General features: G+C 42.3%; 1 protein-coding gene across 1 annotated transcript; it reads left to right on the top strand.

The window, feature by feature from the left end:
• The first annotated feature begins 297 nt into the window (after positions 1-297).
• Positions 298-13,628, top strand: LOC147458930 (ABC transporter G family member 11-like). The gene is made up of 11 exons (XM_086510352.1): positions 298-1,269; positions 2,721-2,800; positions 3,065-3,354; positions 3,679-3,850; positions 3,982-4,104; positions 5,315-5,443; positions 5,559-5,753; positions 5,896-5,982; positions 10,872-11,144; positions 11,492-11,599; positions 12,573-13,628. Exons 1-11 carry the CDS (start codon positions 726-728, stop codon positions 12,888-12,890), a joined length of 2,319 nt encoding a protein of 772 aa, XP_086366478.1. The 5' UTR covers positions 298-725; the 3' UTR covers positions 12,891-13,628.
• Positions 13,629-27,240: the final 13,612 nt, after the last annotated feature.

The raw sequence follows: 27,240 nt of genomic DNA, 5'->3' as shown, positions 1-27,240 counted from the left end.
TCGGGGCCATTCTAGGATCCATTAGGCGGCCTCTAACTACACATTGACTTGTGGCGCTTTTGGGAGATAGCACTTGGCGTCAACACGTTTGTTGCCATTTGTGAGGAGAGATGAGTGAGCCTCAGCCTCAGTGGTGTGTCACAGGCTCTAAGCGTGCATTGATTGGATGCGAGGTGACAAAAATTGAACGCAGCGTTTTAATACCCAGGTCCCACCGGCACCGCATGGCTGGAACAGCGGAACTCTTTCTCCGACTTGGATAGGCTAGAGAGAGAAATCGCAGAACGTGTAAAAACTTTGAAATGATACACTGTTACACTCCCGCTGCCCCGAACTTGGCACCCATGGTCTTTTCTCTGACACGCAGAGTCACAGACTGCTAGCTCCTAGCTTCATCACTTCTCTCTAGGCAGTCACCATACACCGCCCCCGGACTGCTGTCTTCATCAGTAGTCCTGACTCCCTTGCTCCCCAACTAGCTGTCGTACCCACCCACTAGAGTCTACCTGAGGTCCCCCAACTCGCACAAAACCTCTCTCTCCACAGAAGAGAGTCAACACACACTCACCCGCAATGACCCTCACACAAAACACATGATGCATTTTGGCCCTCTCTTCTGTCTGTGCATGCATGTCGCACATGTCTCCTCCCTCTATACCCACTCCTCCCTCTACACCAACGTCGCACACTAGTGCATACTTGCAAAGCAGCACAGCCCTAGTTCTATGCTCAAGGACCTCGACAAGCCAGCATCAAGGAGTAGAGCAGTTGTGATCTTCTCAATGGCTCCAAAAGAGAATACGGTGCTGTACAAGGCTCCCTCATTCGAGCACTACAATCAAGCTGCCCAGAAGAACAACAACAGCCACACCCAGTTCGCACACAACGAAAACTATCGGCGCAACTCGGGCTCTGAATCCGAGTGCTCCGATGCAGCCATCCTTCATAGACAGACTAGTGCAAGCACTTACAGGTCAGAAACCACGCAATCGACCCCGGTCCAATCTCCGTACCTTGGCAACCTCAGCCCCCTCAGCCAGTCTTTGTGGAAAAATGTGAAGAAAAGCAAATCCGGACCGCTGATGATAAGTCCTGATGATCCCACTGCATGGCTCACTTGGAAAGACCTCACTGTATCTGTTTCCTTAGCTGGAGCAAGTACGCACCTTTTGCTTGACAATCTCAGCGGATATGCTGAACCTGGCCACATGATGGCAGTAATGGGTCCATCCGGTTCGGGCAAATCCACTCTGCTAGACGCTCTTGCAGGTACAAAGTTTTAAGACTCACATCTTCTGCATATCCCTGTCCCACTGCACGGTAACTGCTCCTATCATTTGTGCATACTCTTGTAATTCCTATCTCTATATGTATGTTGTCGAGTTGGGTGGTCAATTTGATTAGCTTTGAGTTTCAAATTTCAGACAAAGTTAAGCTAGCAGGTAATTCGGAGGTTTTGCACTCGCATTCTAATAGGAGTATACGTGATGTACAAATCCAAAATACTTTCTATAGAAGGTGCCTTCGCTCGATAGTGGCAGGGAACCCTGTTTGGAACAATTGAAAAACCATTGCTTGCGCCTCATTCATCATGGTCACTTGCAGATGTGCTATTGACTACTTTCTGGATGATATGAACCATAAATCATGGAACCTTATAGAAATGAAGTTTGTTTAGTGCTCTGGTGTTGAGATCTTGTCTCGGTTCATGACATGTTGAGCACATCATCACTGGGGGTCTAGCAAAAGCAGGAATTGACATGGTTTGCACATCACCTCCCGCGGGTCTAGCAAAAGCAAGGAAAGCGAAGGCTGGGCTCGACAGAGTGGTGGCACGAAAGGGGGCAGGGGCACTGTGCATCCATGGCGTCATGGTATTGGATCAAAGAAAGTTCTGCCCACGAGGAAAAAAAGGCGAAACCCCCAACCCCCCCCCCCCCCCCCCCCCCCCCCCCCCCACCAACCCACCTCCACGTGCGGCGCCGATGGAAGATCACCTTGGGTGCTTTCTTCTCAGCAAAAGCTGTGGGCGGGAAAATTGAGCACTGGTCGCCGGGCTGATGCTAGTCTCTGCGTGACCAGCAGCTCATAGGCAGTTGGACTTCTTCTCAGCAAAAGCTGTGGGCGGGACAATTGAGCACTGGTCGGCTGATGCTAGTCTTTGCATAACTAGCAGCTCATAGGCAGTTGGACGATTCTGCTTAATTTGCAGATTTTACTTTCTATGGATGCCGCCATCTTGTGTGAATAAGGGGGTGGAGGACCTCAATAGAGGCGGATTTCCTCATTCTTATGGATTGAGAGTGAGACCTGATTGACTGCAACATTCTTATGAATAAACAGCTTGAGATGTATGTTAATTAAAGGGATCACTCATTTATTACTGTGTGGCCATGTGAATGGCCCTTAATCGTTACTTTGAGCGACATGGGTGACTGATCATGATGTTTTTCACCAAAGTTCCAAATGCGATGGTTTAAAGTGATTAGCCCTAGTTGAAACTTCCCTTATTTAGGACTGTCACACGATTCCAGGGGTAATTTTGTTATAAATTGTAGTACATCTTTGAATGCTAAGCTGAGAACTTTGTTGTGGCTGAAATTGGATTCACCGTTCTAGTCTCTTGCATGAGCATCTCTCATTTGGTTGGATAATGTTAGCTCTTGTCTCGACTTTAGTTTTGTAATTTATGTGTGATTGTCTTAGACTTGCATGTGCAGGGCGTCTGGCAAAGAATACAATGATGACAGGAGACGTGCATGTGAATGGGCGACATAGAAAACTCTCTTATGGTTCTGTGGTATGTTTCTTCTAACGGCAGCTCGTAGTGCATTAATTGGTAGTCCCCGCAAAGGAAGTGTATATGTCGTGTCATTGTGTGCAAGGGGGAAAGGAGGGTAAGTTTCAAGGTGGCTAGATACTTCAATTACACTAACTGATAGGTTTTAGGGTTGTGAATTATGAATAACATTAAGACTGTGGCCACATACTTCAATTTTGATTACATGAAATGATAGGTTTTAGAGATGTTACTCAAGGGTTGTGATTTGTGAATGAACTGCAGGCTTTTGTCACTCAGGAAGATACCCTGATTGGAACCCTAACAGTTCGTGAAACCATCTTTTACTCTGCACATTTGCGATTGCCAGATGCAATGCCGTGGAGTGAGAAGGAAAACATTGTGGAAAGCACTATCTTAGAAATGGGGCTTCAGGATTGTGCTGATACTGCTGTGGGCAATTGGCACTTGCGAGGCCTGAGTGGGGGTGAAAAGAGACGTGTTAGCATTGCGCTCGAAATCCTCATGAGACCTAGGCTTCTTTTTCTTGATGAGCCTACGAGTGGCCTTGACAGGTGATGTAGTACCGTGCATTGGTTATGAAATTGTGAGGCGCTTTCATCTGCTTTTGGTTTTATTTCTAGCGAGTGCGTTTATGAGGATATGCACATGTCACAGTTTCATGCATCAGCTCTTGCACATTGCTTGGGGCTATGTAGCTATGGACATATCTGTATGACTAAGCAATCAGGGGCTGCTGTCTAGTATAAGTAGAAGACATTGGCATTTAATGTGTACTTTTATTTCTCAGTGATATGCTAAAGGGATAGCATTTATGTGTGTTTTTTCACGTTTACATTAGTACTGATTTGAATTGTTTAAATTGCACATTGTTGTAGTGCATCTGCCTTCTTCGTGATGCAGACTCTGAGGGGCTTGTCTCGTGATGGTCGTACTGTGCTTTTCTCCATACATCAACCAAGTAGTGAGGTTTTTGCTCTCTTTGACAAACTGTATCTTCTCTCGGGTGGACGGACAATCTACTTCGGAGATGCCACCCATGCTCACGAGGTCAGATAGTACTGTACTTTCCTCTTTGTCTCGACTCTTATGCATAACCTACTCTCAACTTATGTGTCATTCTAGCTAGTTGGGCTTTGACCAGTTCGCTCTTTAATTAAATTACAATTTTTGTGCCTCAGTTTTTTGCTCAAGCAGGTTTTCCCTGTCCCCAAAGGCGCAACCCCTCTGACCACTTCCTGAGGTGTGTCAATTCGGATTTTGAAAGGGTGAAGCAGTCTCTTAGGAGCTCAGTTCGGCACAGGGTACCTACTCAAAATTGAATGAATTCTAGTGCATCTAGTTAACTTCAACTTTCTTTCATGCTACTTTTGTTTTCCTTCTACAGCACAAGCACTGAATTCACAAACAAGCTTGTAATGTGTTGAAGATATTGGTACCTAGTTCTATACCTGCCACTGATGGTTTTAGTGTGGATGTGGCAAGCTGATTGTTACATTTTCTTGTGGCTGACAAACATGGATCAATACATACTTGCATTCTTCTTCAATGTTCTGGGCTTGCATGGATTTGTTTATGTATATTGTATTGTTATGGGAGCGTGTATGGATACCTCGATCTACAGTCATTGTCGAATGTTTATGGGGATGTTATGGCCTGTATCTCACGAAGCTGAGGGTAATATTGTCTTGTCGGTGACTATCACGAGTCTAGTTTGCACATTCCTGGAGGTTTATCTGGGCTTTGCTAAAATTTATCTAGGTATACTTTTCAGTTGAATTAATGTGGGTTACAACCTACTGATACTGTGGAACTTTTCTTATTCTTAGCTGTGTGTTGGCCTTCCCTCCTTTTCATTTCTTTCAAGCTAATACTCTGTTTAGTGCTAGGCTTCATAAGGGCTGAGCTGCCCTGCATCTCTGGGGTCATGACAGAAATTAAATACGCAGACCTGCATGTTGTGTGTCTGGCTGGTGTATGTTGTATTGGGAGCTTCTATTGATGCCTATTACGCTCAGTCGGGCAGTGATATGCTCGTGGGGTAGTTGTCGCTTTTGGCCAATGCACTTTATGATAGAGCTGGTGGTGATATTGTCTTGTGGATCACCACTATGTGAGACCCTTAACTTGCGCATTCCTTTGTAGGGAATCTGGGCTTTTCCTGGATTCATCTGTGTGTGTGTGTGTGTATATGTACATCAATGTAACTTCTTTAGTTGAGGCGTGTCATCTCGTTGAGGACTTCTCCTGCCTTCTTAAGTGGACATTACGCTATGCCCTACTTTACTAGGAGGCGCTTCCTCTTGTTAGAGTTTGAGGACTTCACCTTCCTACTTCTCAGGGCATTGTGCCATGCTCTCCACAATAAGTTTTCATCTTTCATCACCTTGAGACACGTTTAAATACCGCATTTTATGCTCTTAACCTCTCCCTAGAATGTACTAAAGGTTTACAGATGTGTTGCCACTAAAACTAAAGTTCAGAATTCTTAAAGTGCATTGATTTGAACTGCAGAAAAATGCAGCTGTTGATCCTCTTGAAAAGCACACTACTGCTGAGGTTATTGATATTCTCACAAATGCTTACAATACCTCAGGACAGGCCATTGCCACCGCTGTTAAAATCTACGAGATTTCTCAAGTCGTAAGTACCCATGCTTACATGCTTTTTGTGTTCAGACAACATGGGTTTGCATGCTCTTTAAGGTGCTAATGGAAAGAGGCCAAGTTCAACAACAGAATGCTCTTTTGTCATGCAGAAAGGCCTGAATTTGGAATCTAGTGGAAGTCAGGCAAGCTTCTTCATGCAGACAAAGACTTTAACAAAGAGGTCCTTTATAAACATGACAAGAGATCTTGGATATTACTGGCTTCGGCTCATCACATACATATTTGTGGCCATCTGTGTTGGAACTATCTATTTTAAAGTTGGGACCAGCTACAATTCTATACTGGTCAGCTCATGCACAACCTTCCATAATTATCCTTCTATTAAGAAATAGTCAGTTCCCTTTTACATTGGGGTTTAATGTCATGTTTGGCCTGCACCAGTGGTTCTTGAATGATTGCTTACCTTATCACCTCCTTAATATGCAGGCTAGGGGTGCTTGCACGTCTTATGTCGCTGGGTTTGTAACTTTTATGTCGATTGGAGGCTTTCCATCCTTCATTGAGGACATGAAGGTATGTTTCACCATAACCTTTAACAACCAATCGATCTCTGTTTTTTTGTGATGTTAATGTATCTTTAGTGAAAGGATTGCAAAACCTGATGTAAGGTTACCTGTACCACAGATGCACGTCACAGACCCAGGCCTTTTATACAGTAGGATATCACAAAGAGACTGAATAGAAATCTTGCTGACGCTTACAGATGTACCTGCAAAAACCAATGCCACAAGGGTGGTAAAAATTGTCTTGGCTCCTGCAAGGTCATTTCTCCATAGTTACTTGGAACGGGAAATGGGAAATCGGAATGGGGAACGGCAACAGGCATGAAATGACATTCCTTGTTTCGGATACTCACGTTTGAAACACGGAACGGGGATTTGGAACAGGAAGTTGGAATGGGAACGGGAACGGAGACTTAAAATGGCCTTTCCCTGTAACTATGCATTTCCCATCTAGATTTAGTGAGAGAGGGCTTCTTTATTTCTGTGCCTGGCCTTTTCAGGCTCATTCACTGTCTAGGTAGTATGGAGGTCTCTAAGGAAACCAACCGGGCAAACAACCCTCAATTTGCCAAACAAGCATCGTTGCAAGCCGCACCGCGAACTCAAGACTGGATGAGAATTGGATCTTTTGAGCTATGTCAGGCAAGTTGCAACCACAAACTACTAGATCTTATCACGGCTGAAAATTATAGATTTAAGGGGACTCTTCGTGATAGAATCTAAGTAGATTTTCACAAGCCTCCTTTGGATGCAAAAACACAAATGTAGGAGTCGTCTTTGCTATGAAGACGCAATCGCAAAGTCGCCCTATCGAGGCATGGAAATCAATTGTCCAAGATACAATACCGAGAAATGGATGCTTTCTGAACCGATCCCGAGCCTCAAGTGAGGTTATGCAGGTAATAGAGAGAGACAGGAGAGGATATATTGGATCTGGTATGGGGTTGTTATGGATACACCTTACATGAGTAGACCTACAAGGATGCACACCTCCAAGGTTTTCCACCTCTGCATCGAGAAGGAAACTCGGAATGGGTCACATGGAAACTATAGAGTTGGGGGGAGAAGTTGAGAAAATTAGATTGCTTTGCAACACAACAGGAGGGAGAGACAGCGATGGCCTGAAGAAAAGGAAGAGAGAGATGAAAGATGGAGATTTTTTTGAAGAAACGCGCGCGAGAGAGAGAGAGAGAGAGAGAGAGAGAGAGAGAGAGAGAGAGAGATTAAAAAGTAAGAGAAAGGATTAGGTCTCCCCAATCTCAGAAAAAAAAAAGAATCCTTTCAAAACATATTAAGTGCATAAGTGAAGGGTGAGTTTAAGAAATGAAAAGACACATGAAGGTGGAAAGTCAAAAGGCGAATGAAGGTGGAAAGTCAAAAGACAAATGAAGATGGATGGACATTTTTCCTTTAGCGTTTTCTTTTAAGTTCTCTTTAGCGTTTTCCTCTCTCTCTCTCTCTCTCTCTCTCTCTCTCTCTCTCTCTCAATGTTGCATTTATCTTTCTTAGGTAATATTGTTGCAAATCTAATATCTATGTGCTTCCTCATTGCCTGTCGTTATGTGCTAGATTAACGCATGTTTTTTTTAATGTTTTTTAATGGAATCTTGGAATTAAGAGCACCTTTTAATTTTTTTGAAGCCATTAGGAATACATTAAAAAAGAAAAAAAAAGCCATCAGGAGTATATAGTACCCAATTAGCCCATCAAATATGTAGTGCAGAACCTTAGGCACCCTTCCCAAGTTGGGTTGAGTACTAAACTCTTGTCATTTTTGTCTTGATTATAAAGATGGATACAATTTGAAGAACTGTAGTTATAAGCCTCAATTAATCCATGTATAAACATCATTGAACATGATGCTTGTAGCCAGTGTTCGGGAAAAATCATTTTTCCAAACATACAAAATTCCTTTCCTTGAATTTGTCAAGAGGAAATTTTAGAAAATTAGGCTACTCAGGTTTTTACACTATTTTTCTCTAATATGGGGCGGAATTTCTCCTTTTCCCCTTGTCGTAAACTGGCATTTTGGAAATTGAAAACGGCACGATATTAAGTTGAGACACATTTTTCCCGAACACTGCTTGTAGCAAAAGGCGGGTTTGAGGCTAGTGCAATCTGTGTGCGTGCGAAGTGCCTTTTTCCATAGAGCTATCCATTGCTTGAATCGCATCACGTTTTGCTTCTTAATTGTGCTCTCAAAATCCCTACGTTTTTTTAGCGTTTGGAAGCCTGCTTAACCTCTATTTTGGAGCCCTTTTCCCAAGCTAATTATTTTTTCTAAATTTACGTGTGTTTGTGTGTGTATGCCTTGGAGTGGTAAGAGCCCACTCGAAAGAAGACTAAGGCTACTTAATAAAAGTCGGATCTCGCCGATTCTGTTGGTACCCACACAACTGCAAGTTTGCCAACCAAAAGCAATACGCTTCATTTGCTACAAACTGTCGCAGCCAAGTGCAACTCCCTACGCTTGCGCCGCTCAGCCAAGCTCCCAATACTCTCACTGAAGCAACCCGGCTTCCCCAAAGCTCGCGCAACCTAGCCCGCTGTTGTGCCAACCTTGTAAACAACGCCCCACGCCCACCTGTTATGCTCTATCTAGTGCATTGAGAGAGGGCATAGAAACAATTGGTTCAGCAAGCTCTCGCCTTGCTCAGCTTTGCTGCTTTTGCTCGCTCGATGCCATCGAACCTGTTACCTGCTCCATAACGCATCACAAAGCCTCATAAATCCCCTTGTGCCTACGTTCAATCCACCTCTTCACCGCCATCGACTGAGCGGGCTCCACCCTGCAAAGTGCAAAGCAGTCGGGCCTCACCTTCAAGATCCGAACGTTCCAATTTGGCAGTACCCTGATTTGCAGCTTAGTTCGTCACCTGCCAGCCCCTACGAAGTTGGTGCACGTCATCGACTTCATCGACCTTGCAACCGACTTGCTTGACTCAATGCACTTTCCTTTTTTCTTAAATTAAATAATAAGAAAAAAGGCGTTATAGTTGGGCCTCAAGGCACACATTGCCACGAGCTCCATGTTTATAGCTTTTCACTTCTGTATTTGGGGAAACTCCCACGGGCTGAAGTTCCTCCAAGACGACACATTGCAAAGTGCTTCTTAATGTCAATATATGCGATAATGAAAATGTATGCAATATTTGTGCGCGAAAGCACTATGCACGGGATCAGACACTACCCATAGACATCTTATGTGGTAAGACCACCCATCACTTTCACACACACAAGCACTACACATGAAATGTACGCGTATTTTACTCCATTTGCCATGGAGATTGCATCCTCAACAAGCCGGACCAATGAAGACGAATGACATCAAGGAAATGACATGACGAATGACTACATGAAGACGACAACAAACATGATGATCAACAACGAAGGGGACGACATCGATGACCCTTTTTCATCAATGAACTAATACCCCATGAATAATATATTTATACTACCTAGGACTACTAGAACCTACTAAGTCTATCTAGGACTACTAGAACCTACTAAGTCCCACTTGTGAAGCATAGCGATGAATCCGATAGAGAACTGCTATGATGTATCATGGAACATTGAACTATGGTTACTGAATCCATTGAGAATCGCCACGATGTATTCGATTGAGAAACATGAAGTGTTAATCCAACGGGAACCACCATGATGTATCAGGTACTTGGATCGAGTACCCATGACATGACAAAAAAGACGTGAAGTCTTTGTAAAACCTCAAGTTTGGCTTAAGAGGGCGATTGTTAGGGTAAGACCAACTTGTGGCACCATATGGGAATGCTCTCTAGCCACCTATGAAGAGATAAATGATGACATGGGCCAATAGCAAGAGGGTGCAACCAGCCAAGGATTGTAAAGCACTAAGCTTATATTAGAGGCTATTCTTTAATTAATGGTTTGCACTTTGAGCTATCATCATTGTGTCTATACTCGACCTTTATGCTTTTGCCCTAAGCTATAGCCTAATCCTAATTTCCATTGCTCTAACCCTAACCCTAGCATCATGGCGTGCTTAAGCTTCATCCACCATAGCATAGTTCACTAACGACGCTTAGGGTAGAGCACGCTTCCGTTTCCCAATTCTATCAGACCCTTTTTTGGGGTTCCAACATCAGGCTTCACTATCACTCCCTGATGATTAGAACATCTTTATCCTTCATGTATCCTGTGGTTTGGTTTGGGATTTTTCTTCATGATCTCATTGTATATCTTTCAGGGTTTTTCATGTATCTCTTGTACATGGACCCATATTCAATTTTTATGTAATGCAAAGGTTCAAAAGCCCCACATTTTACTAAAACCAAGAGCCTAGTCTATACTAGTCTTGTTTTAGATATACAACGGAAACCATGACAGTACATAACCGAGCGTCACTTGCATTTATTAGTGTACTAGCTAACCGCGTGAATTTGACTTGTGTGACAATTAACTATAAGGAGAGTCTAAAACGTAGTACAAAGTAGGGGGACTTTTTCCAGTAAAGTAGAAGAAGAAGAAGAAGAAGAAGAAGAAGAGAATTTTAAGGTCATGGGAAACTATCCCAAGAGACCTTTGAGATCTATCTGACGAGGAGAGTTGAACTCAAGACCTGTTATTCAAGAGGGAAATGGCAAAACCAATCTACCACACTTGGGTGATAGAAACCCTGCCTCCAGTGGATGATAAAAAAAAATTGTCATAAAATATTCAACACCGCCCCCCCCCCCCCCCCCCCCCCCCGCCCCCCAACACACACACACACACACACACTCACACACACAAAACCACCCCGACCCACATACACAGAAAATTGGTTTATAGCAACTTCCACCCCGACCCACATACACAGAAAATTGGTTTATAGCAACTTTTGTTTGTTGATTGACTCTATTTCATTGCTACTCATTGCAGGTGTTTCAAAGGGAGAGACTAAATGGGCACTACGGTGTCTGGGCATTTGTTGTGGCAAACACTTTGTCATCTTTTCCTTTCTTGGTGGCCATTGCTATTGCAACAGGAACAATCTGCTATTATATGGCTGGTCTACACCCTGGCTTCACTCACTATCTCTTTTTCACAATTAACCTACTCGGGTGCATTGGAGTGGTGGAGAGCTTGATGATGGCAGTCGCTAGTGTTGTCTCCAACTTCCTCTTGGGAATTGTTACGGGGGCGGGATTATTGGTAAGTACTTCTGCTGAGGTGCTCATATACAAAAAGCATAGGAGTAAAGTGTTGTGCACTTGTTGCAATTTGCAATTCAATTTGTATAGGTGCATGTGTTATATGCATAGGCAGTGGGTGCAAGATCCAATGAAAGGCACTGTCTTTATCTTTCTCAAAACAAAGTAAGACAGTGAGCAATGTTGAATTGTAAGACTTGACATATGTATGCCATGTACCCAAGCCTCTGTATTGATTTTCCTAAACTTTCAGCAGAAATAAGTACAAGCCAATATTGACTGTTTTACAGCAGAATGAGCAATGATGAATGCGTAATCAAGTGACGAGCTACTGTTGTTGTTTCTTAGGGTGTGTTCATGCTGGTTGCTGGGTTTTTCCGCCTTCCCAATGAGTTGCCCAAAATCTTTTGGAGATACCCAATGTCTTACCTAAGTTTTAACTACTGGGCTCTTCAGGTACAAGTTTCTCTCTTACATTTTTGTATTTCCATTCCAGCTCTCAAAAAAAGAACTCTTACCTTTCCTGGTTTAGAAAAAACAAAAATCGGGGACTGCTCTTTTCTTTTCCTGTTGTTGAATTTAATGGAAAAGATATATATTCAGGTTTAACAAAGCATGCCACTACCCAAAAATTCTTTCGAATTCATTGTCTTTGAGACCAAAAAGTGCACTTGCGCTCATGAATGTCCTGCAATGATTATGGAGAACAAGTAATGTGTTGCTCATTCATTCAAACTGTTACAAGATCTCAGACGGATATTAGATTGAAAGGGGTATGGGGAAAATTACGCAAAAAAGAAAAGTTTTGCAGTATTTTTGCCAGTTTCAAATTGTTCTCTTCAACAAGATTTGAAACCACAGAAGGGTACAATCGAAGTGACACTTTGCATGTAGTAAAATGGTTTCTGTTCTGTATTTGAGCAAATAGGTTGTCAACCTGCTACAATGGAGGCAACAATCAAGGGGACTGAAATGAGAAGATCATACATACCTCTTATATGCTCCTTGTCTCTTTTATGCTAGTATCCACTTGGCTTTTTTATTAGATTGCCATAGGGGTCATATCAATGCAAAGCAAAGTTTTTGGGCAGCTTAGGTGCTCGTCTGCAGGCTTGACACACCGATAACCTTGCCTCTCTTCAAGTACTTCATTGCACTTCTGTTTTAAAGTTTTAGGATTAGTTTGCATTTTAGGTTTAACATTTGCGTTTTAGGTCTAGTTTGCAAAAGCTGTCAGGTCAAATTTCCTTGTGTTTCGACGGTAACATTATATCTCGAGATAGTACTCGTAAATATGTCATGCCAATTTGTTGTACACACTGTTATTTCGTGCTTTTGGACTGTCCTCTGCATATGTGGTGCTTTACATTGTTTTGAAAGAAGGAAAAGCTTGTTTGCAACCTTCCATGTTAATCCTTTTGTAAAACAGGGGCAGTACAAAAACGATTATCTCGGGCTTCAGTTTGATAATGTAAGCCCTCTACTGCCACCTATTACTGGGGAGGAAATTATCACAGAGAAATTCCAAATAGATTTGAGCTGGAGTAAGTGGTGGGACACCGCCATGATCTATGTTTTCCTCGTTGCATATCGGCTTGTCTTCTTCCTTAACATCAAGCTAAATGAGAAGGTGACCCCCTATGTGCGTGCATTTCTGACCAAGCAAACTGCACAATGGAAAGGACAAAAGCTGTCATCAAAGACCGTAATTCCTGTTAAGCAATCTCCAGATGCAGGAAGGGGATGAGTTATATTTCTGCACATTTGAATGGAGGAATTCACAAGGGATAATTTGAATCCGTTGACATGTGTTCACTCTACGTCTCTGATGGTATTGCTGCTTGGACTGATGGATGACATGAGCTTAATGTGAACAAACAAGCATGTAGCTTGATCTTGTTTGAAGATTGGATGGATAAGGGATGGCATTAGAACACAGAATGCAGAAGTATGTATGTGGCTCCTATGTGGACAGAGTTGATTTTTTTGTTTTTGTCCCAAATTGGGATAGAGGCTGGTGGTCATTTATGAAGAGAATAAAATAAGCAAAGCCTCCTTGCTGAAGGTGCAGAATGCATATTAGCTCTTTGTACCATACATTGTTTTTATGTAACTAAAGGGGAGGCCATTCTAAAGCAACATGAAATGGAAGGCTCCACAACATAAGCTCGGTCTCGAGGAGAGTAGGAGCTTGCTTTCCTTTGGAGATATGTGGAAGGAAGAAAAGTAGAGGTTTTCAGTGTAATATGGGCTTTTGCTGTTATGCATGCACTGGTAGATTTGGCTTTCATACCTTGCATGAGCCATATGCAGAAATGATGATCCACCATCCTTCTGGGAGCCAAGATTCTTAAATATATGTCTCTCGAGTCCACACCCAACAAAGAAATTACCTTTATTTTCCTAACCTTATGCCAAGAAAGTTCTCCTTGGTAATTTATAGCCACCTTTTGTAGAGAACCTCCTCTAAACTTTCTTGAATGAACTCATGTTCCACACCAAAACATTGCCCTCGTTGTCATTTTAGTGTTATAAAACATGTTCTTCACAAAATATTACGCATGTCAAAAGGATTGCTATGCAAATAACATTTTGTGGTAAATAAACCAAGGTTTTTGTCCCCAAGAGTCGGCCTAATGGTTACGCTTTGGCCTCTCAATGTATGGGTTGTGGGTTCAAATCCTTTGTTGGGTCACGCTCTAGAGGGACACCCTGTCCTCAGCAGGTCTTCATCTTGCTAGGGCTCTTGCCCTCGAAACTCGAGTGCATCCTCTTGGGTCACCCGAGGAGGAGGGCCCTAGCTCGTTGCTACGAGTTCTCTTCGTCGTTCTTGGCACATGGTGCATCATTTAGGTGGTCATGGTGATGCCTACGTGTGGCTCTTGCTCGATGGTATGCGGCCTTTGCCCGACCATGTAGCATGGCTAATATTTGGGAGAGATGAGCACCTCCCTCTTGTGGGCCCTCTGGCGTTAAAAATTTATAAAGATTTCCTCTCTTGGTTGTATATAAGTGAAGGATAGCTCGTATAGCTCACAATTTTTGCTAGGCACAACTAAGCATCTTGTTTTTTTCAGTTTAGTCCCACCAACAAAGGTCAATTTGACAAGAAGCTATTGAAAATAGGCACTCAAAAGTAGTTTTTTGGAGGTTATGGTAAGCATTTTATTTTTTAAGAAGGAAATGCACAAAGGCTTTGGGGAAATAGGTTTTGCTCACCTCGAAAGGAGGTTGGCTCTACTGTTCATTTGAGATGGCATATGGCCAAAGGAAAAGTGATTTTATGGATTCTTTGATATTAGCCACCGGGTTGAAGTCTTTGCTAAAAGCATATGATGAGATAGTGAAATGATAGACCTAATGAATGTTCCGCTTGGGAGAACGATAGTGTCTTAGGGAGAGATTCCTTGCATTTGGATGTAAACTCTTCGCCTCTTCCCAGCAAGGGAAGTGTTAGGACAAGGATCCTATTGCTAAGTGACTAAAGGCTTATGAGCATATGGGGATAGGGCCAAGGGATTGCCCTATTCCATGAGATGTAGACATGGCAAGTGGTCATATATATAGCAATCAAGGCTAACTTATATAGGTTGGGCGGACCTTTAGTTTGCTTTTTAGAAGTCATTTCAATAAGCTAGTTATATAAGGCACTTAAATCTAACTAGATTTTCTTACTCTTTCTTAAAAGGCTTTCTTAATGTCTCTAAATACAAGGTGAAGACTTAATGGTGGCCTCAAGAAGGCAGCATTTTTCGTTGTAATAAATTAAACGATTATTAGAATACATTTCACATGTTAATGGGGAGAGAGAGAGAGAGAGAAAGAGAGAGAGATGCACATGATTGCCAGCACATTTGTAAGGTTCTTTCTCACATATACTAGTATGGTCCGTGACTCTCTCTCTCTCTCTCTCTCTCTCTCTCTCTCTCTCGACGCCTTTCTCTCTCTATAGCTACGCGTATTGTCCTCTATAATGTCGGAGTAGGGCACACTGGTCAGAGGAAGGAGGTTGCGTTGGGGGAGGGGGGATTGGAATCCCTCCCCCTTTAATAATAGTGTATATGTATGTGTGTATCAAATAGCATTTCACATTGCATATCAAAACTTCAAATAAATATTCTTTCGAGTTTATTAACCAATTCACAATATTCGGGAAAAATGTGTTTCAGCTTAATATTGTGTTAATTCAATTTCAAAAATGCCGGTTGAGAGCAAGGAGAAAAGGAGAAACTTTGTCTCAAAATAGAGAAAAATAGTGTAAAAACTTGAAAAATAAATCTAATCTTTTAAAATTCTCTCTTGCCAAATTTTAGAAATGGAATCTTATATGTTTGGAAAAATGATTTTTTTCAAATATTGGCAAGCCATGATGTGAACAATCAACTTTTAAAATTATATGGTATGACTTTTTTAAAATGACTCGAAATGTTAACTATCAATCAACTTTTAAAATTATATAGTGTGATTTTTTTTAATAAATGAATTGAAATGTCAACAATCAAAGTTTAATGATGGTGACTATTGGACGGTGAGAGATACAACTCCCTTGTAGCCTTCCAAAAATAAATTCACTATCTACATAGTGCATATACAAAATGCATGGTGCAAAGGAGCTCTAAAGTGCAAAATTCGCTAGAAGAAAGAACAAAAAGAAAAGTACAAATATATGTGTGCACACACGATTCACCTCTTTATATCAGGATAAGAGAAGCGTTTTGACTTTTCGGTGTCTTGAGAATTTTCATTTCCCAAAACTAACATTTCACTTATTCATTTTGAGATGTTTCAAAGGATTTTTATTTTTCAAAAATTGGAGCCCCTACTTATTCTTTCTTAATACAAAATAAAGAATGACCTAGCTGAGGCCTAGCTAAACGCCATGAGGGTGGACATGTGTGAAATGTAGCTGGGGCATTTCAATGGAGGTCAAATGCATCTCCCGCTAAATGAGGAGCCACTACAACAAATATTTTCAGATGCACGCTTTATTTTGAAACAAGATTAAAATGCAAAGACAACTGCATGGCGAAGATGTGTGCGACACACACACATATGCTCTCTCTCTCTCTCTCTCTCTCTCTCTCTCTCTCTCTCTCTCTCTCTCTCTCTCGTGTTGTGTATTTTGTGAGTGAACGCATTGACATGGGGGGTGAGAGATCGCTGGTCAAGGGTTGCCCCTCCATGGGCACGTGCAAGGTCCTTCCTGTTGCTTTGCCATCTCTCCTGGCATGCGCAATGTCCTACCTGTTGTTTCAACTTTCCCTGGCTTTGCTTTTTAAGGTGCCCCCCACATGCGGGGGGTGGTGGTGGTTTGCTTCGTGGAGGCCCCCTCTAATAAACCTAAACAGCTTAGAAATTTCGAAAGAATCTTAATTATGTGTGATTTTATGTGTGCACTGCAGAAAAAAGAAAGAGGAAAATTGAGATGCTTGTCTTGATTCTCCATTCTCTCTCTCTCTCGGTTGGAGACGAAGAGGGCTCTCTCTCTCTCTCTCTCTCTCTCTCTCTCTCTCTCTCTCTCTCTCTCTCTCTCTCTCTCTCTCTGGAAGCACAAGAGGGGCAGCCAGCTCTCTCTCTCGCTCTGTCTCTCATTCTGCAGGAGACGGAGGCACACAGGGTCTCTCCCTCTCTCTCTCTCTCTCTCTCTCTCTCTCTCTCTCTGCTATAGAGGCGATGGGGGCAGTGGGAGCAGGCAATGGTTCGTTGGGTGAGGGCGAGCAGAGAAGAGTTGGGCCGCCATCACTTTTTTGTTTTTGGTGGGGGGTTGCTACTGAATGTGTTTGTTTGCACGATATTTCTCTCTCTCACTCTCTCTCTTTTCGTTGTAGCCTCACGAGTGCAAGTTTGTGTGTGTGTGTATATAGAGACATAGGTAGGGTGTTGTTTTCACCAGATGTGAAGAGATGGCCTTTCTCTAGATGCAAACACCTATTCCTTCACCTAGACATGGGTAAGAGAATTCATGAGTAGATTTCTTCATAGCTTAGCATTTGGGCGTACTCAGGCACTTGGCACATGAACTAAATTGGTAGGAGGAAGAGGTAGAACACATGCAAACCGCGGTGTGAGGATTGCGAATGCAGTAGCGCTCGTCACAAGGGTTTCATGCTTAGTGGTGTCCCTTTGTGTCTATTACGTCCGAGTCTGCTGAGATGTATTTCTTTTGGTTGTGCTCGCAGCGGGGGCGGGGGGGGGGGGGGTCGTCTTTCAACTATTGTTTTTTTAAAAAAAGTGTCCCAGTATGTTTCAACGTAGACCAATACTACTAGTAGGCTACCATACTCACTTATTCTTGAGTGGTTATCCTTACCATTTTTCTATGGCTACCATACTCACTTATTCTTAAGTGAAGCTACCATACTCACTTAGTAGACTACCCGCATACTATATTGGCTTGATTCGGCACTCTCCCATTAGAGGAAATCTCCAAAGATTCCTTCTCTCTTTCTACCTAGAGCAGTGCAAGAAGTAAAATTGCCAAATTATGCTAGACTTGAACCGTGCACAAATATGACCTTCTCCCCTGGCTAGCCCACACCCCGACCATGATATTATCCGATCCACCATTCAACATTTGCAACATTAAAAAGACATGTTGGCATGTCCTCTCTGTCCATGCGCGTATGGTTGTATGTCAGTACCTGCTCTCAGTGCTATGTGTCTGCACTTTCTTGCCCTTCTTAGCTCACGTGCCATCCTCCTCTCGTTCACAACGTGCCTGCTACTACTGGTCCGCATCAAGAAAACTTTGGACTCAAATTTGGGCCTTGTAAGAAATGCCATGCCAACATAGAGAGAGATAATGGAAAATTCATTTTCTCTTTTTTCATACACGTTTTTAAAAATTTGAATATATTTTCCATTACAAGGTACGTTTCGTAAAAAACTCAAAAAGTAATTTGTCATGATAACTACTGTCTGCAGCTGCTAAGAATTCAATGCTGAATATCTTGAGCAATCTTTTGCATTTTTGAAAACTAAACTCTTTTTTCTCAGCTCATTCTCCCCCCCATTCCCCCCTACGTGCGCTCAAGCATGAATATTGAAATTTATTTTGTCCATTTCTCTCACCATCTTTTGCAGACAGTTTCAATTAGTTATGTCTTAGTCCACTTTTATAGCTTCTCCATGAAGAATTTCTACGAGAAATTGGAGAGATGTATATCATATGCACATGTAGAGATCTCACGAGAGTATAAGGCCCTTTGCAAGAAAAACAAACAAAACACCATTTCAAAAGCTTCGAAGGAGAACTTTAACTTACAGGGCATGAAAGATGTAGACCTTTGGCTGGACGACAAAATGTATCCCAAGCATCCTGTCACAAACTCTACTCCACCTTTCAAGGATATAACTTCCTTAGTGAACTATGTCGAAGATGGACCCAATGGCTTGTATGGCTACATCAATCAGTTGGCCATATAAAAAGATGTTCTGCACCGAGAGAGAGACATTGCGTCCAAGGAAAATGTGCGCTTACATCAGAAAGTCGTGCTTCGCCAAAGAAAAAAAGACTATGGGACATCGATGACTTGAAGACTGGCTCACGAGGAATCAAGAAAAGAGTGCAACGCATCAAGTCAGTGCATCTATCCTTGCCAGGTTTATATTCCTAAACTCTTAGACATATCTCTTACGTTTGACATGCATGCCCATATCTTTGGTACACCTCCACAAGGAAGTGGAGCAGAACTTAACAATCTGCTTAGCACCTTATGGCCCCATACTGAATCGCAAAAACATCACTGGCCTCTTGGATGACAAGTGCTGTGGTAAGATCGTTGCCAAGCAGCTTGACAGTCTTTTAAAGAAGAACCAACTCCATGTAAGGGACCTTCATTCAATTTTTGATGAAGCTGGAATATAATGGATACACTACAATTTACAAGTATGTAGCATCATTTTCAGTTCATTTTATTAAGAAAGGGTTTAGCATCCTAACTCCTCGTACTCAGGTCTGTGCAGACACTATCAAGCACACTCTAATTCCAAACCCTTTCTCTATTTAGAAAACAAGACGGGAAGTGAACGAGGAGGTGCTTCAAACTCTAGGAATTAGTTCTTTTCACATTGATTCGACATACGAGTCTTACCATAGCCGGAGCAAGATTTCTTGAGTGAACTAAAGCCCGAACAGATATCTAAATGGCGTCTACCCATGTTGTGCTATGTATTGCATGCTTTCAATGTTTTGCTTGCTTACATTTAATTATGTGTCTTGAACATGTATTTGAGTCAATCTTTGTAGAGAGGGTATGCATAAGAGCCATCAAAAATTTCCCAACGTTGTGTATGCAAGATGTGAGACATTTGGAGCAAGATCTATGCAAAGGTCCCAATGAGGCACAACATTGGAAGTCAAGTGTGGGAAAATTCAAAAAAATGACGTGAATGTGCAAAGATCCATCAAAGTGTGCTTGAGTCATTTGTCCATAAATGGGGATCCAAACTAGATGTGCACACCCATTGTATAGTCAATCTTATAGCAATGCAATCTCCACAAATAGCCATGCATGATAGTCTCTACAAGTTTGACAAAAGAAAATCTCTCCCTAGTAATAACTATGTGTGGGGTTACTACTATAATGAAGCAAAATAGAATCATATTATTTGATTAATGCAGCGTTCCTTAAGTCAAGTTTCCTCTCAATTGTAGAGGATGAGGATGGCCCAAATGTCGTTGATGGAGCATTTATCCCCAACCCTATGATTCCAAGCATTTTCTGTATCACCTTGAACTCTAGGTCCTTCATATGGACATATCGGGAATCCGCAAACTCAAATGTGTTGCTAATTGTCTGCTGCTCGTATGTCTGATGGAACTCTGCAAGGAAATGTCCTGCAGAAGCCTTCTTATAGCCTTATAGCCTTCTTCTTGCAAGGAATCTACTACTCCCTTATAGCCTTCTTGATCAAAAATATATTCACTACCTACATAGTGCATATACAGAATGCATGGTGCAAAGGAACTCTAAAGTGCAAAAATTGCTAGAAGAAAAAGAAAAGTACAAATATATTTGTGCACACACGAATCACCTCTTTATATCACGATAAGAGAAGCCTTGTGACTTTTCGATGTCTTGGGAATTTTCATTTCCCAAAACTAACCTTTCACTTACTCATTTTGAGATGTTTCAAATGATTTTTATTTTTCAGAAATTGGAGCCCTTACTTATTCTTTCTTAATAGAAAATAAAGAATGACCTAGCTGAGGCCTAGCTAAACCCAATGAGGGTGGACATGTGTGAAATGTAGTTGGGGCATTTCAATGGAGGCCAAATGCATCTCCCGCTAAATGAGGAGCCACTGCAGCGAATATTTTCAGATGCACGCTGTATTTTGAAACATGATTAAAACGCAAAGACAACTGCATGGCGAAGATGTGTGCGACACACACACATATGCTTGCTCTCTCTCTCTCTCTCTCTCTCTCTCTCTCTCTCTCTCTCTCTCTCTCTCTCTCTCTCTCTCTCTCGTGTTGTGCATTTTGTGAGCGAACGCATTGACATGGGGGGTGAGAGATCACTGGTCAAGGGTTGCCCCTCCATGGGGCACGTGCAAGGTCCTTCCTGTTGCTTTGCCATCTCTCTTGGCATGCGCAATGTCCTACCTGTTGTTTCAACTTTCGCCGCCTATTGCTTTTCTTTTTAAGGTGCCCCCCACATGCGGGGGGTGGTGGTGGTTTGCTTCGTGGAGGCCCTCTCTAATAAACCTAAACAGCTTAGAAACTTTGAAAGAATCTTAATTATGTGTGCACTGCAGCAAAAAAAAAAGAGGAAAATTGAGATGCTTGTCTTAATTCTCCATTCTCTCTCTCGGTTGGAGAGGAAGAGGGCTCTGTGTGTGTGTGTGTGTGTGTGTGTGTGTGTGTGTGTGTGTGTGTGTGTGTGTATGTGTGTGGAAGCACAAGAGGGGCGCCCCAGTCAGCTCTCTCTCTCTCTCTCTCTCTCTCTCGCTCTGTCTCTGTCTCTCGTTCTGCAAGAGAGGGAGGCACACAGGGTCTCCCTCCCTCCCCCCCCCCCCCCCCCCCCCCCCCCCCCCCCCTCTGTGTGTGTGTGTGTGTGTGCGCGCGCTATAGAGGCGATTGGGGCAGTGGGAGCAGGCAATGGTTCGTTGGGCGAGGGCGAGCATAGAAGAATTGGGCCGCGAGCACTTTTTTGTTTTTTTGGTGGGGGGTTGCTATTGAATGTGTTTGATATGTTTGCACGATTTTGAAAAATGAGATTATTCTCTCTTTCTCTCTCTCTCTTTTCGTTGTAGCCTCATGAGTGCAAGTCTGTGTGTGTGTGTGTGTGTGTATAGAGACATAGGTAGGGTGTTCTTTTCACCAGATGCGAAGAGATGGCACCTTAAAGACATGGGTAAGAGAATTCATGAGGAGATTTCTTCATGGCGTACTCAGGCACTTGGCACATGAACTAAATTGGCAGGAGGAAGAGGTAGAACACATGCAAGCCGTGGTGTGAGGATTGGGAATGCAGTAGCGCTGGTCACAAGAGTTTCATGCTTGGTGGTGTCCCTTTGTGTCTGTTACGTCTGAGTTTGCTGAGATGTATTTCTTTTGGTTGGGCTCGCAGCGGAGAGGGGGGGGGGGGGGGGGGGGAGGTCGTCTTTCAGCTATTGTTTTTTTTAAAGTGTCCCATTATGTTTCAAGGTAGACCGATACTACTAGTAGGCTACCATACTCACTTATTCTTATATCCTTACCATTTTTCTATGGCTACCATACTCACTTATTCTTGACGGCAACTACCATACTCACTTAGTAGACTACCCGCATACTATATTGGCTTGATTCTGCACTCTCCCATTAGAGGGGATCTCCAAAGCAGTGCAAGTAGTAAAATTGCCAAATTAAGCTTGACTCGAACTCAAATGCTCCGTGCACAAATATGACCTTCTCCCCTGGCTAGCCCACACCCCGACCATGATATTGTCCGATCCACCATTCAACATCTGCAACATTAAAAAGACATGTTGGCATGTCCTCTCTGTCCATGCGCGTATGGTTGTATGTCAGTACCTGCTCTCAGTGCTATGTGTCTGCACTTTCTTGCCCTTCTTAGCTCACGTGCCATCCTCCTCTCGTTCACAACGTGCCTGCTACTACTGGTCCGCATCAAGAAAACTTTGGACTCAAATTTGGGCCTTGTAAGAAATGCCATGTCAACATAGAGAGAGATAATGGAAAATTCATTTTATCTTTTTTCATACATGTTTTTAAAAATTTGAATATCTTTTCCATTACAAGGTACGTTTAGTAAAAAACTCAAAAAGTAATGTAGTCATGAAAACAAATGTCTGCAGCTGCTAAGAATTCAATGCTGAATATCTTGAGCAATCTTTTGCATTTTTGAAAACTAAACTCTTTTTTCTTAGCTCATTCTCCCCCCCATTCCCCCCTCCGTGTGCTCGAGCACAAATATTGAAATTTATTTCATCCATTTCTCTCACCATCTTTTGCAGATAGTTTCAATTAGTTATGTCTTAGTCCACTTTTATAGCTTCTCCATGAAGAATTTCTATGAGAAATTGGAGAGATGTATATCATATGCACATGTAGAGATCTCATGAGAGTATGAGGCCCTTTGCAAGAAAAACAAACAAAACACCATTTCAAACGCTTCGAAGGAGAACTTTAAATTACAGCGTATGAAAGATGTGGACCTTTGGCTGGACGACAAAATGTATCCCAAGCATCCAATCACAAACTCTACTCCACATTTCAAGGATATAACTTCCTTGGTGAACTATGTCGAAGATGGACCCAATGGCTTGTATGGCTACATCAATCAATTGGCCATATGAAAAGATGTTTTGCAATGAGAGAGAGACATTTCTTGCAAGGAAAATGTGTGCTTACATCAGAAAGTCGTGCAATGTGTTCAATAGGTTGAAGGAAGCAAGGAGACCATGAAGGATCTTACTCAACAACTCAGAGAAAAAAAATTGGTGCTAGGCCTTTTCCAAAGAAAAAAAGACTACGGGACATCGATGACTTGAAGGTTGGCTCACAAGGAATCAAGAAAAGAGTGCAACCCATCAAGTAAGTGCATCTATGCATCTATCCTTGCCAGGTTTATATTCCTAAACTCTTAGACATATCTCTTACGTTTGACATGCATGCCTAGATCTTTGCTTCACCTCCACAACGAAGTGGAGCAGAACTTAACAATCTGCTTAGCACCTTATGGCCCCATACTGAATCGCAAAAACATCGCTGGCCTCTTGGATGACAAGCACTATGGTAAGATCGTTGCCAAGTAGCTTGACATTATTTTAAAGAAGAACCAACTCCATGTACGGGATCTTCATTCAATTTTGTATGAAGCTGGAATATAATGGATACACTACAATTTACAAGTATGTAGCATCATCTTCAGTTTTCATTTTATTAAGAAAGGGTTTAGCATCCTAACTCCTCGTACTCAGGTCTGTGCAGACACTATCAAGCACACTCTAATTCCAGACCTTTTCTCTATTTAGAAAACAAGACGGGAAGTGAATGAGGAGGTGCTTCAAACTTTAGGAATTAGTTATTTTCACATTGATTCGACATATGAGTCTTACCATAGCCGGAGCAAGAATTCTTGAGTGAACTGAAACCCGAACGAATATCTAAATGGCTCTACCCATGTTGTGGTATGTATTGCATGCTTTCAATGTTTTGCTTGCTTACATTTAATTATGTGTCTTGAACATGTATTTGAGTCAAGCTTTGTAGAGAGGGCATGCATAAGAGCCATCAGAAAATTCCCAACGTTGTGTATGCAAGATGTGAGACATCTGGAGCATGATCTATGCAAAGGTCCCAATGAGGCACAACATTGGAAGTCAAGTGTGGGAAAATTTAGAAAGAAGACATAACTAACCTGTAAAATGGTCATATCATCGTGAATGTGCAAAAATCCATCAAAGTGTGCTTGAGTCATTTGTCCATAAATGGGGATCCAAGCTAGATGTGCACACCCATTGTATAGTCAACCTTATAGCAATGCAATCTCCACAAATAGCCATGCATGATAGTTTCCAAGTTTGACGAAAGAAAATCTCCTCCTAGTAATAACTATGTGTGGAGTTACTACTATAGTGAAGCAAAATAGAATCATATTATTTGATTAATGCAGTGTTCCTTAAGTCAAGTTTCCTCCCAATTGTAGAGGATGAGGATGGCCCAAATGTCGTTTATGGAGCAGTTCTCCCCAACCCTATGATCCCAAGCATTTTCTATATCACCTTGAACTCTGACTGTGTTGGGAGTGTCATGACATATGCGGCCGCATCCTTGTAAACCATTGCTAGTGCCTCTACTGGTTCAACAAACTCACGTGCTACTACATGAGTATCCTTGACAAAGCACTCATCATCGAGAGGGTTGATTATATTGTGATCGTCTTGTAGATTTTGAGCAAATATAGCAAGGCAACTTGTCACCAGTGATGACTGAAAGCTGACTACTCTCTTCCTCCTTCACTGTGTCCAGGTGGTCATCTAGAATGATAGTTAAAAATAGCATGAACCCAACATAGTATTCTGCCACATGACACTTTTGATTATGGATAGGACATTTGATGTCATTCATACACTAATGCACTAGGAGCTTGAGGCTGCTCCTGTAGAAAACATATTTTTTAGAACGATCAGGAACTTATGTCCTTCATATGGACATATTGGGAATCCTCAAACTCAAATGTGCTGCTAATTGTTTGCTGCTCGTATGTCCGATGGAACTCTGCAAGGAAATGTCCTGCAGAAGCCAGCCACTTGCAATGAGAAGCTAGGGTTATGAATTGGCTTGATTTTTTGCTCTCACTACTGAAGGCCAATTCGGTAGAGAAAGTGGAAGAGCTTGTCCTTGTGTGCCTCATTACAGCAAGGCAGCTCCTCCTCTATCTCAATCTGGAAGGGACCCATTTGTGGAAGGAGGCAAGAACATCTTCAAAGGTAAGGATGAGAGTAAGAAGGCTTTGCCTAGGACTCAAAAGTGCAAAGAGGGGAAAGAAGAATCTTATATTTATAGTTATCTCAAGAATTCCATGATGTCTTTTCAGTCACTCTAATGATTGCATTAATACTGGTGCATTGAAGGTGACACACAGCTCGAGGCAAGCTCAACCACACCATATGACATGTGTCTGGATTGGGTGCGTATCATAGTTATATAAAGCACCTTGAGTGCACAATCTTCAACTCGCCCACATCTACACATCCTAGGTATGGAGGACAAGAAGAGGGGAAAAGTTATTCTCTCCTACAAGATGATGGCAGACATGAAGGAGGTTGAGAATTATGCTCCTTGGAGGTTTTCAGTTAGTGTGCCTATGCCGATGGTGGAAGAACTTGTCAACAAGGATGAGTCTCTTTTCGAAGAGAACCTGTGTGTTGAAGAGCTAAAGATGTTGAGTTCCAAGAGCAGCATGAAGAGGTAAAGGAGCCTCTTTTCCTAGAAGTTGTGCATGAGAAGATAGCAATGTGTAGTCGGGTTGCAGGTGCCAAGAGCTTGAAAGTGGATGAAGAAAGTGTGCAAGGCCAAGAGGGTGGTCGAGCTTTTGTGGAGCAGGAAGAGGATGAGGATGCAAATACAAAGTCATCCTATGGTGTTGATGATGATGAAGATACAAGCTCAAGTTTTTGGGAGGCAAGCAAGGAGGATAAAGCGGATGTGCCGAGGAGACAGATTCTGATGATGCTGTGCTGGTAAGGGTAAAGCTACTTTTTTGTGTGTTTGATAACATGGTGATCGACAATGTGAAAGAAGAGCAGGTTGACGTGCCAAAAGCAAGTGAAGGTGGACATGCAGTCAAAGCAGGCAAGTGACATTATGCTGATGGGGGTTGCGGTGGTAAGCGTTATAACAGTGCAATTGGTTCGCAACTTTGTAGAGAAGAGCAAGGCCTTCTCTATGGATAGCCAGTCTAGCCTACAAATTCTACAAGGGGACTATGATGAAGAGGATACCGAGGGAGTTGGACATTTTTCTTGTGCTCATGACGTGTTGGATGCTGAATAAGGGGAACAATTGCCATTGTCTATGGATTGCACTAGTGATGCCTGGGATATAGGTTCTTTGGATCAGGTATGCATAGAGGACGAGTCTGATTGGGGATATGATGATCCCATGGTTAATGTGGATGGAGAGTGACAAGTGATTGTTGATAGAGCTTTGGCTAGGATACAGGTGATGTGTGGGATGCATGTCTAACCTCACTATCCTATCTTATTGCAGTATTAGCGAGAATCACGATTAATTCGTCAAACCATGGGATGAAGCTGACTCAACTAGTGCATAGAGGATACAAGAGGTTGTCAATCTCTTGGAAAACAACTAACAACTCGCATCTAACTCAAGCTACACTCAAGTGACTGAAATCACCAAAAGCCAATCGCTCATGGGCAAACAAATCACATCTGTTACAGCATCAAATGACATCCAAACGTAATGAAACTTCTAGGACATGTTATAAGACCTAAGCACACATGCTTATGGTCTCAAACCCTACTTTAGGTCAAGTTCCAAAATCCCAATTATTAACAACAGTGGATTTTTGACCTAGTCGTTTTCAACCCAGAATGCATCTAAATGTTTAGCAATGATGCCCCAATACCTTGCCTATGCTTAGTTTTTGATTTGAAAGTGTAAATTCCTAGTTATGATGAAATTAGACCGCAGGTCGGCGACGCCAAAAGCTACAAAATATTGTGAACTGCTTACGTCAACGCGTAGAGCTCTTACCTGCGATTGTAATGCAACAAATGCGACTCCAATGTGACAACCAGGGAGAGAGTAGGAAGCGTGAGAAGGAGAGGAGTGAGCGCCACTAGCTCACGCTGTGTATTTCTTATCCAAAAACTTATAAAAAACTTACAAAAATTGGCTTTTATACCTTAGCCAAGGTTTTTGGGTGGTCAAAACTAATAATCTGGAGTTCTACCAAAGCTGGGAAATGACTGGCTGATACAATTTGGAAACTTGTAGCCCCAGCTCATTAATTATAGAGTTTATCCGAGAAATTAGGAGTTACAATATTCTCGATTTATCAAAATAATAAATGTTTTACAAAGAGAACTCCGAAAAATGGTGTCCGTGTTAGCTTGCT

The sequence above is a fragment of the Adiantum capillus-veneris genome, chromosome 4 (genome assembly GCF_014529385.1).
Source record: "Adiantum capillus-veneris isolate H3 chromosome 4, ASM1452938v2, whole genome shotgun sequence".
Taxonomy (NCBI): domain Eukaryota; kingdom Viridiplantae; phylum Streptophyta; class Polypodiopsida; order Polypodiales; family Pteridaceae; genus Adiantum; species Adiantum capillus-veneris.
Note: the sequence above shows the minus strand (reverse complement) of the source record. Positions and strands in the feature narration are given on the sequence as shown.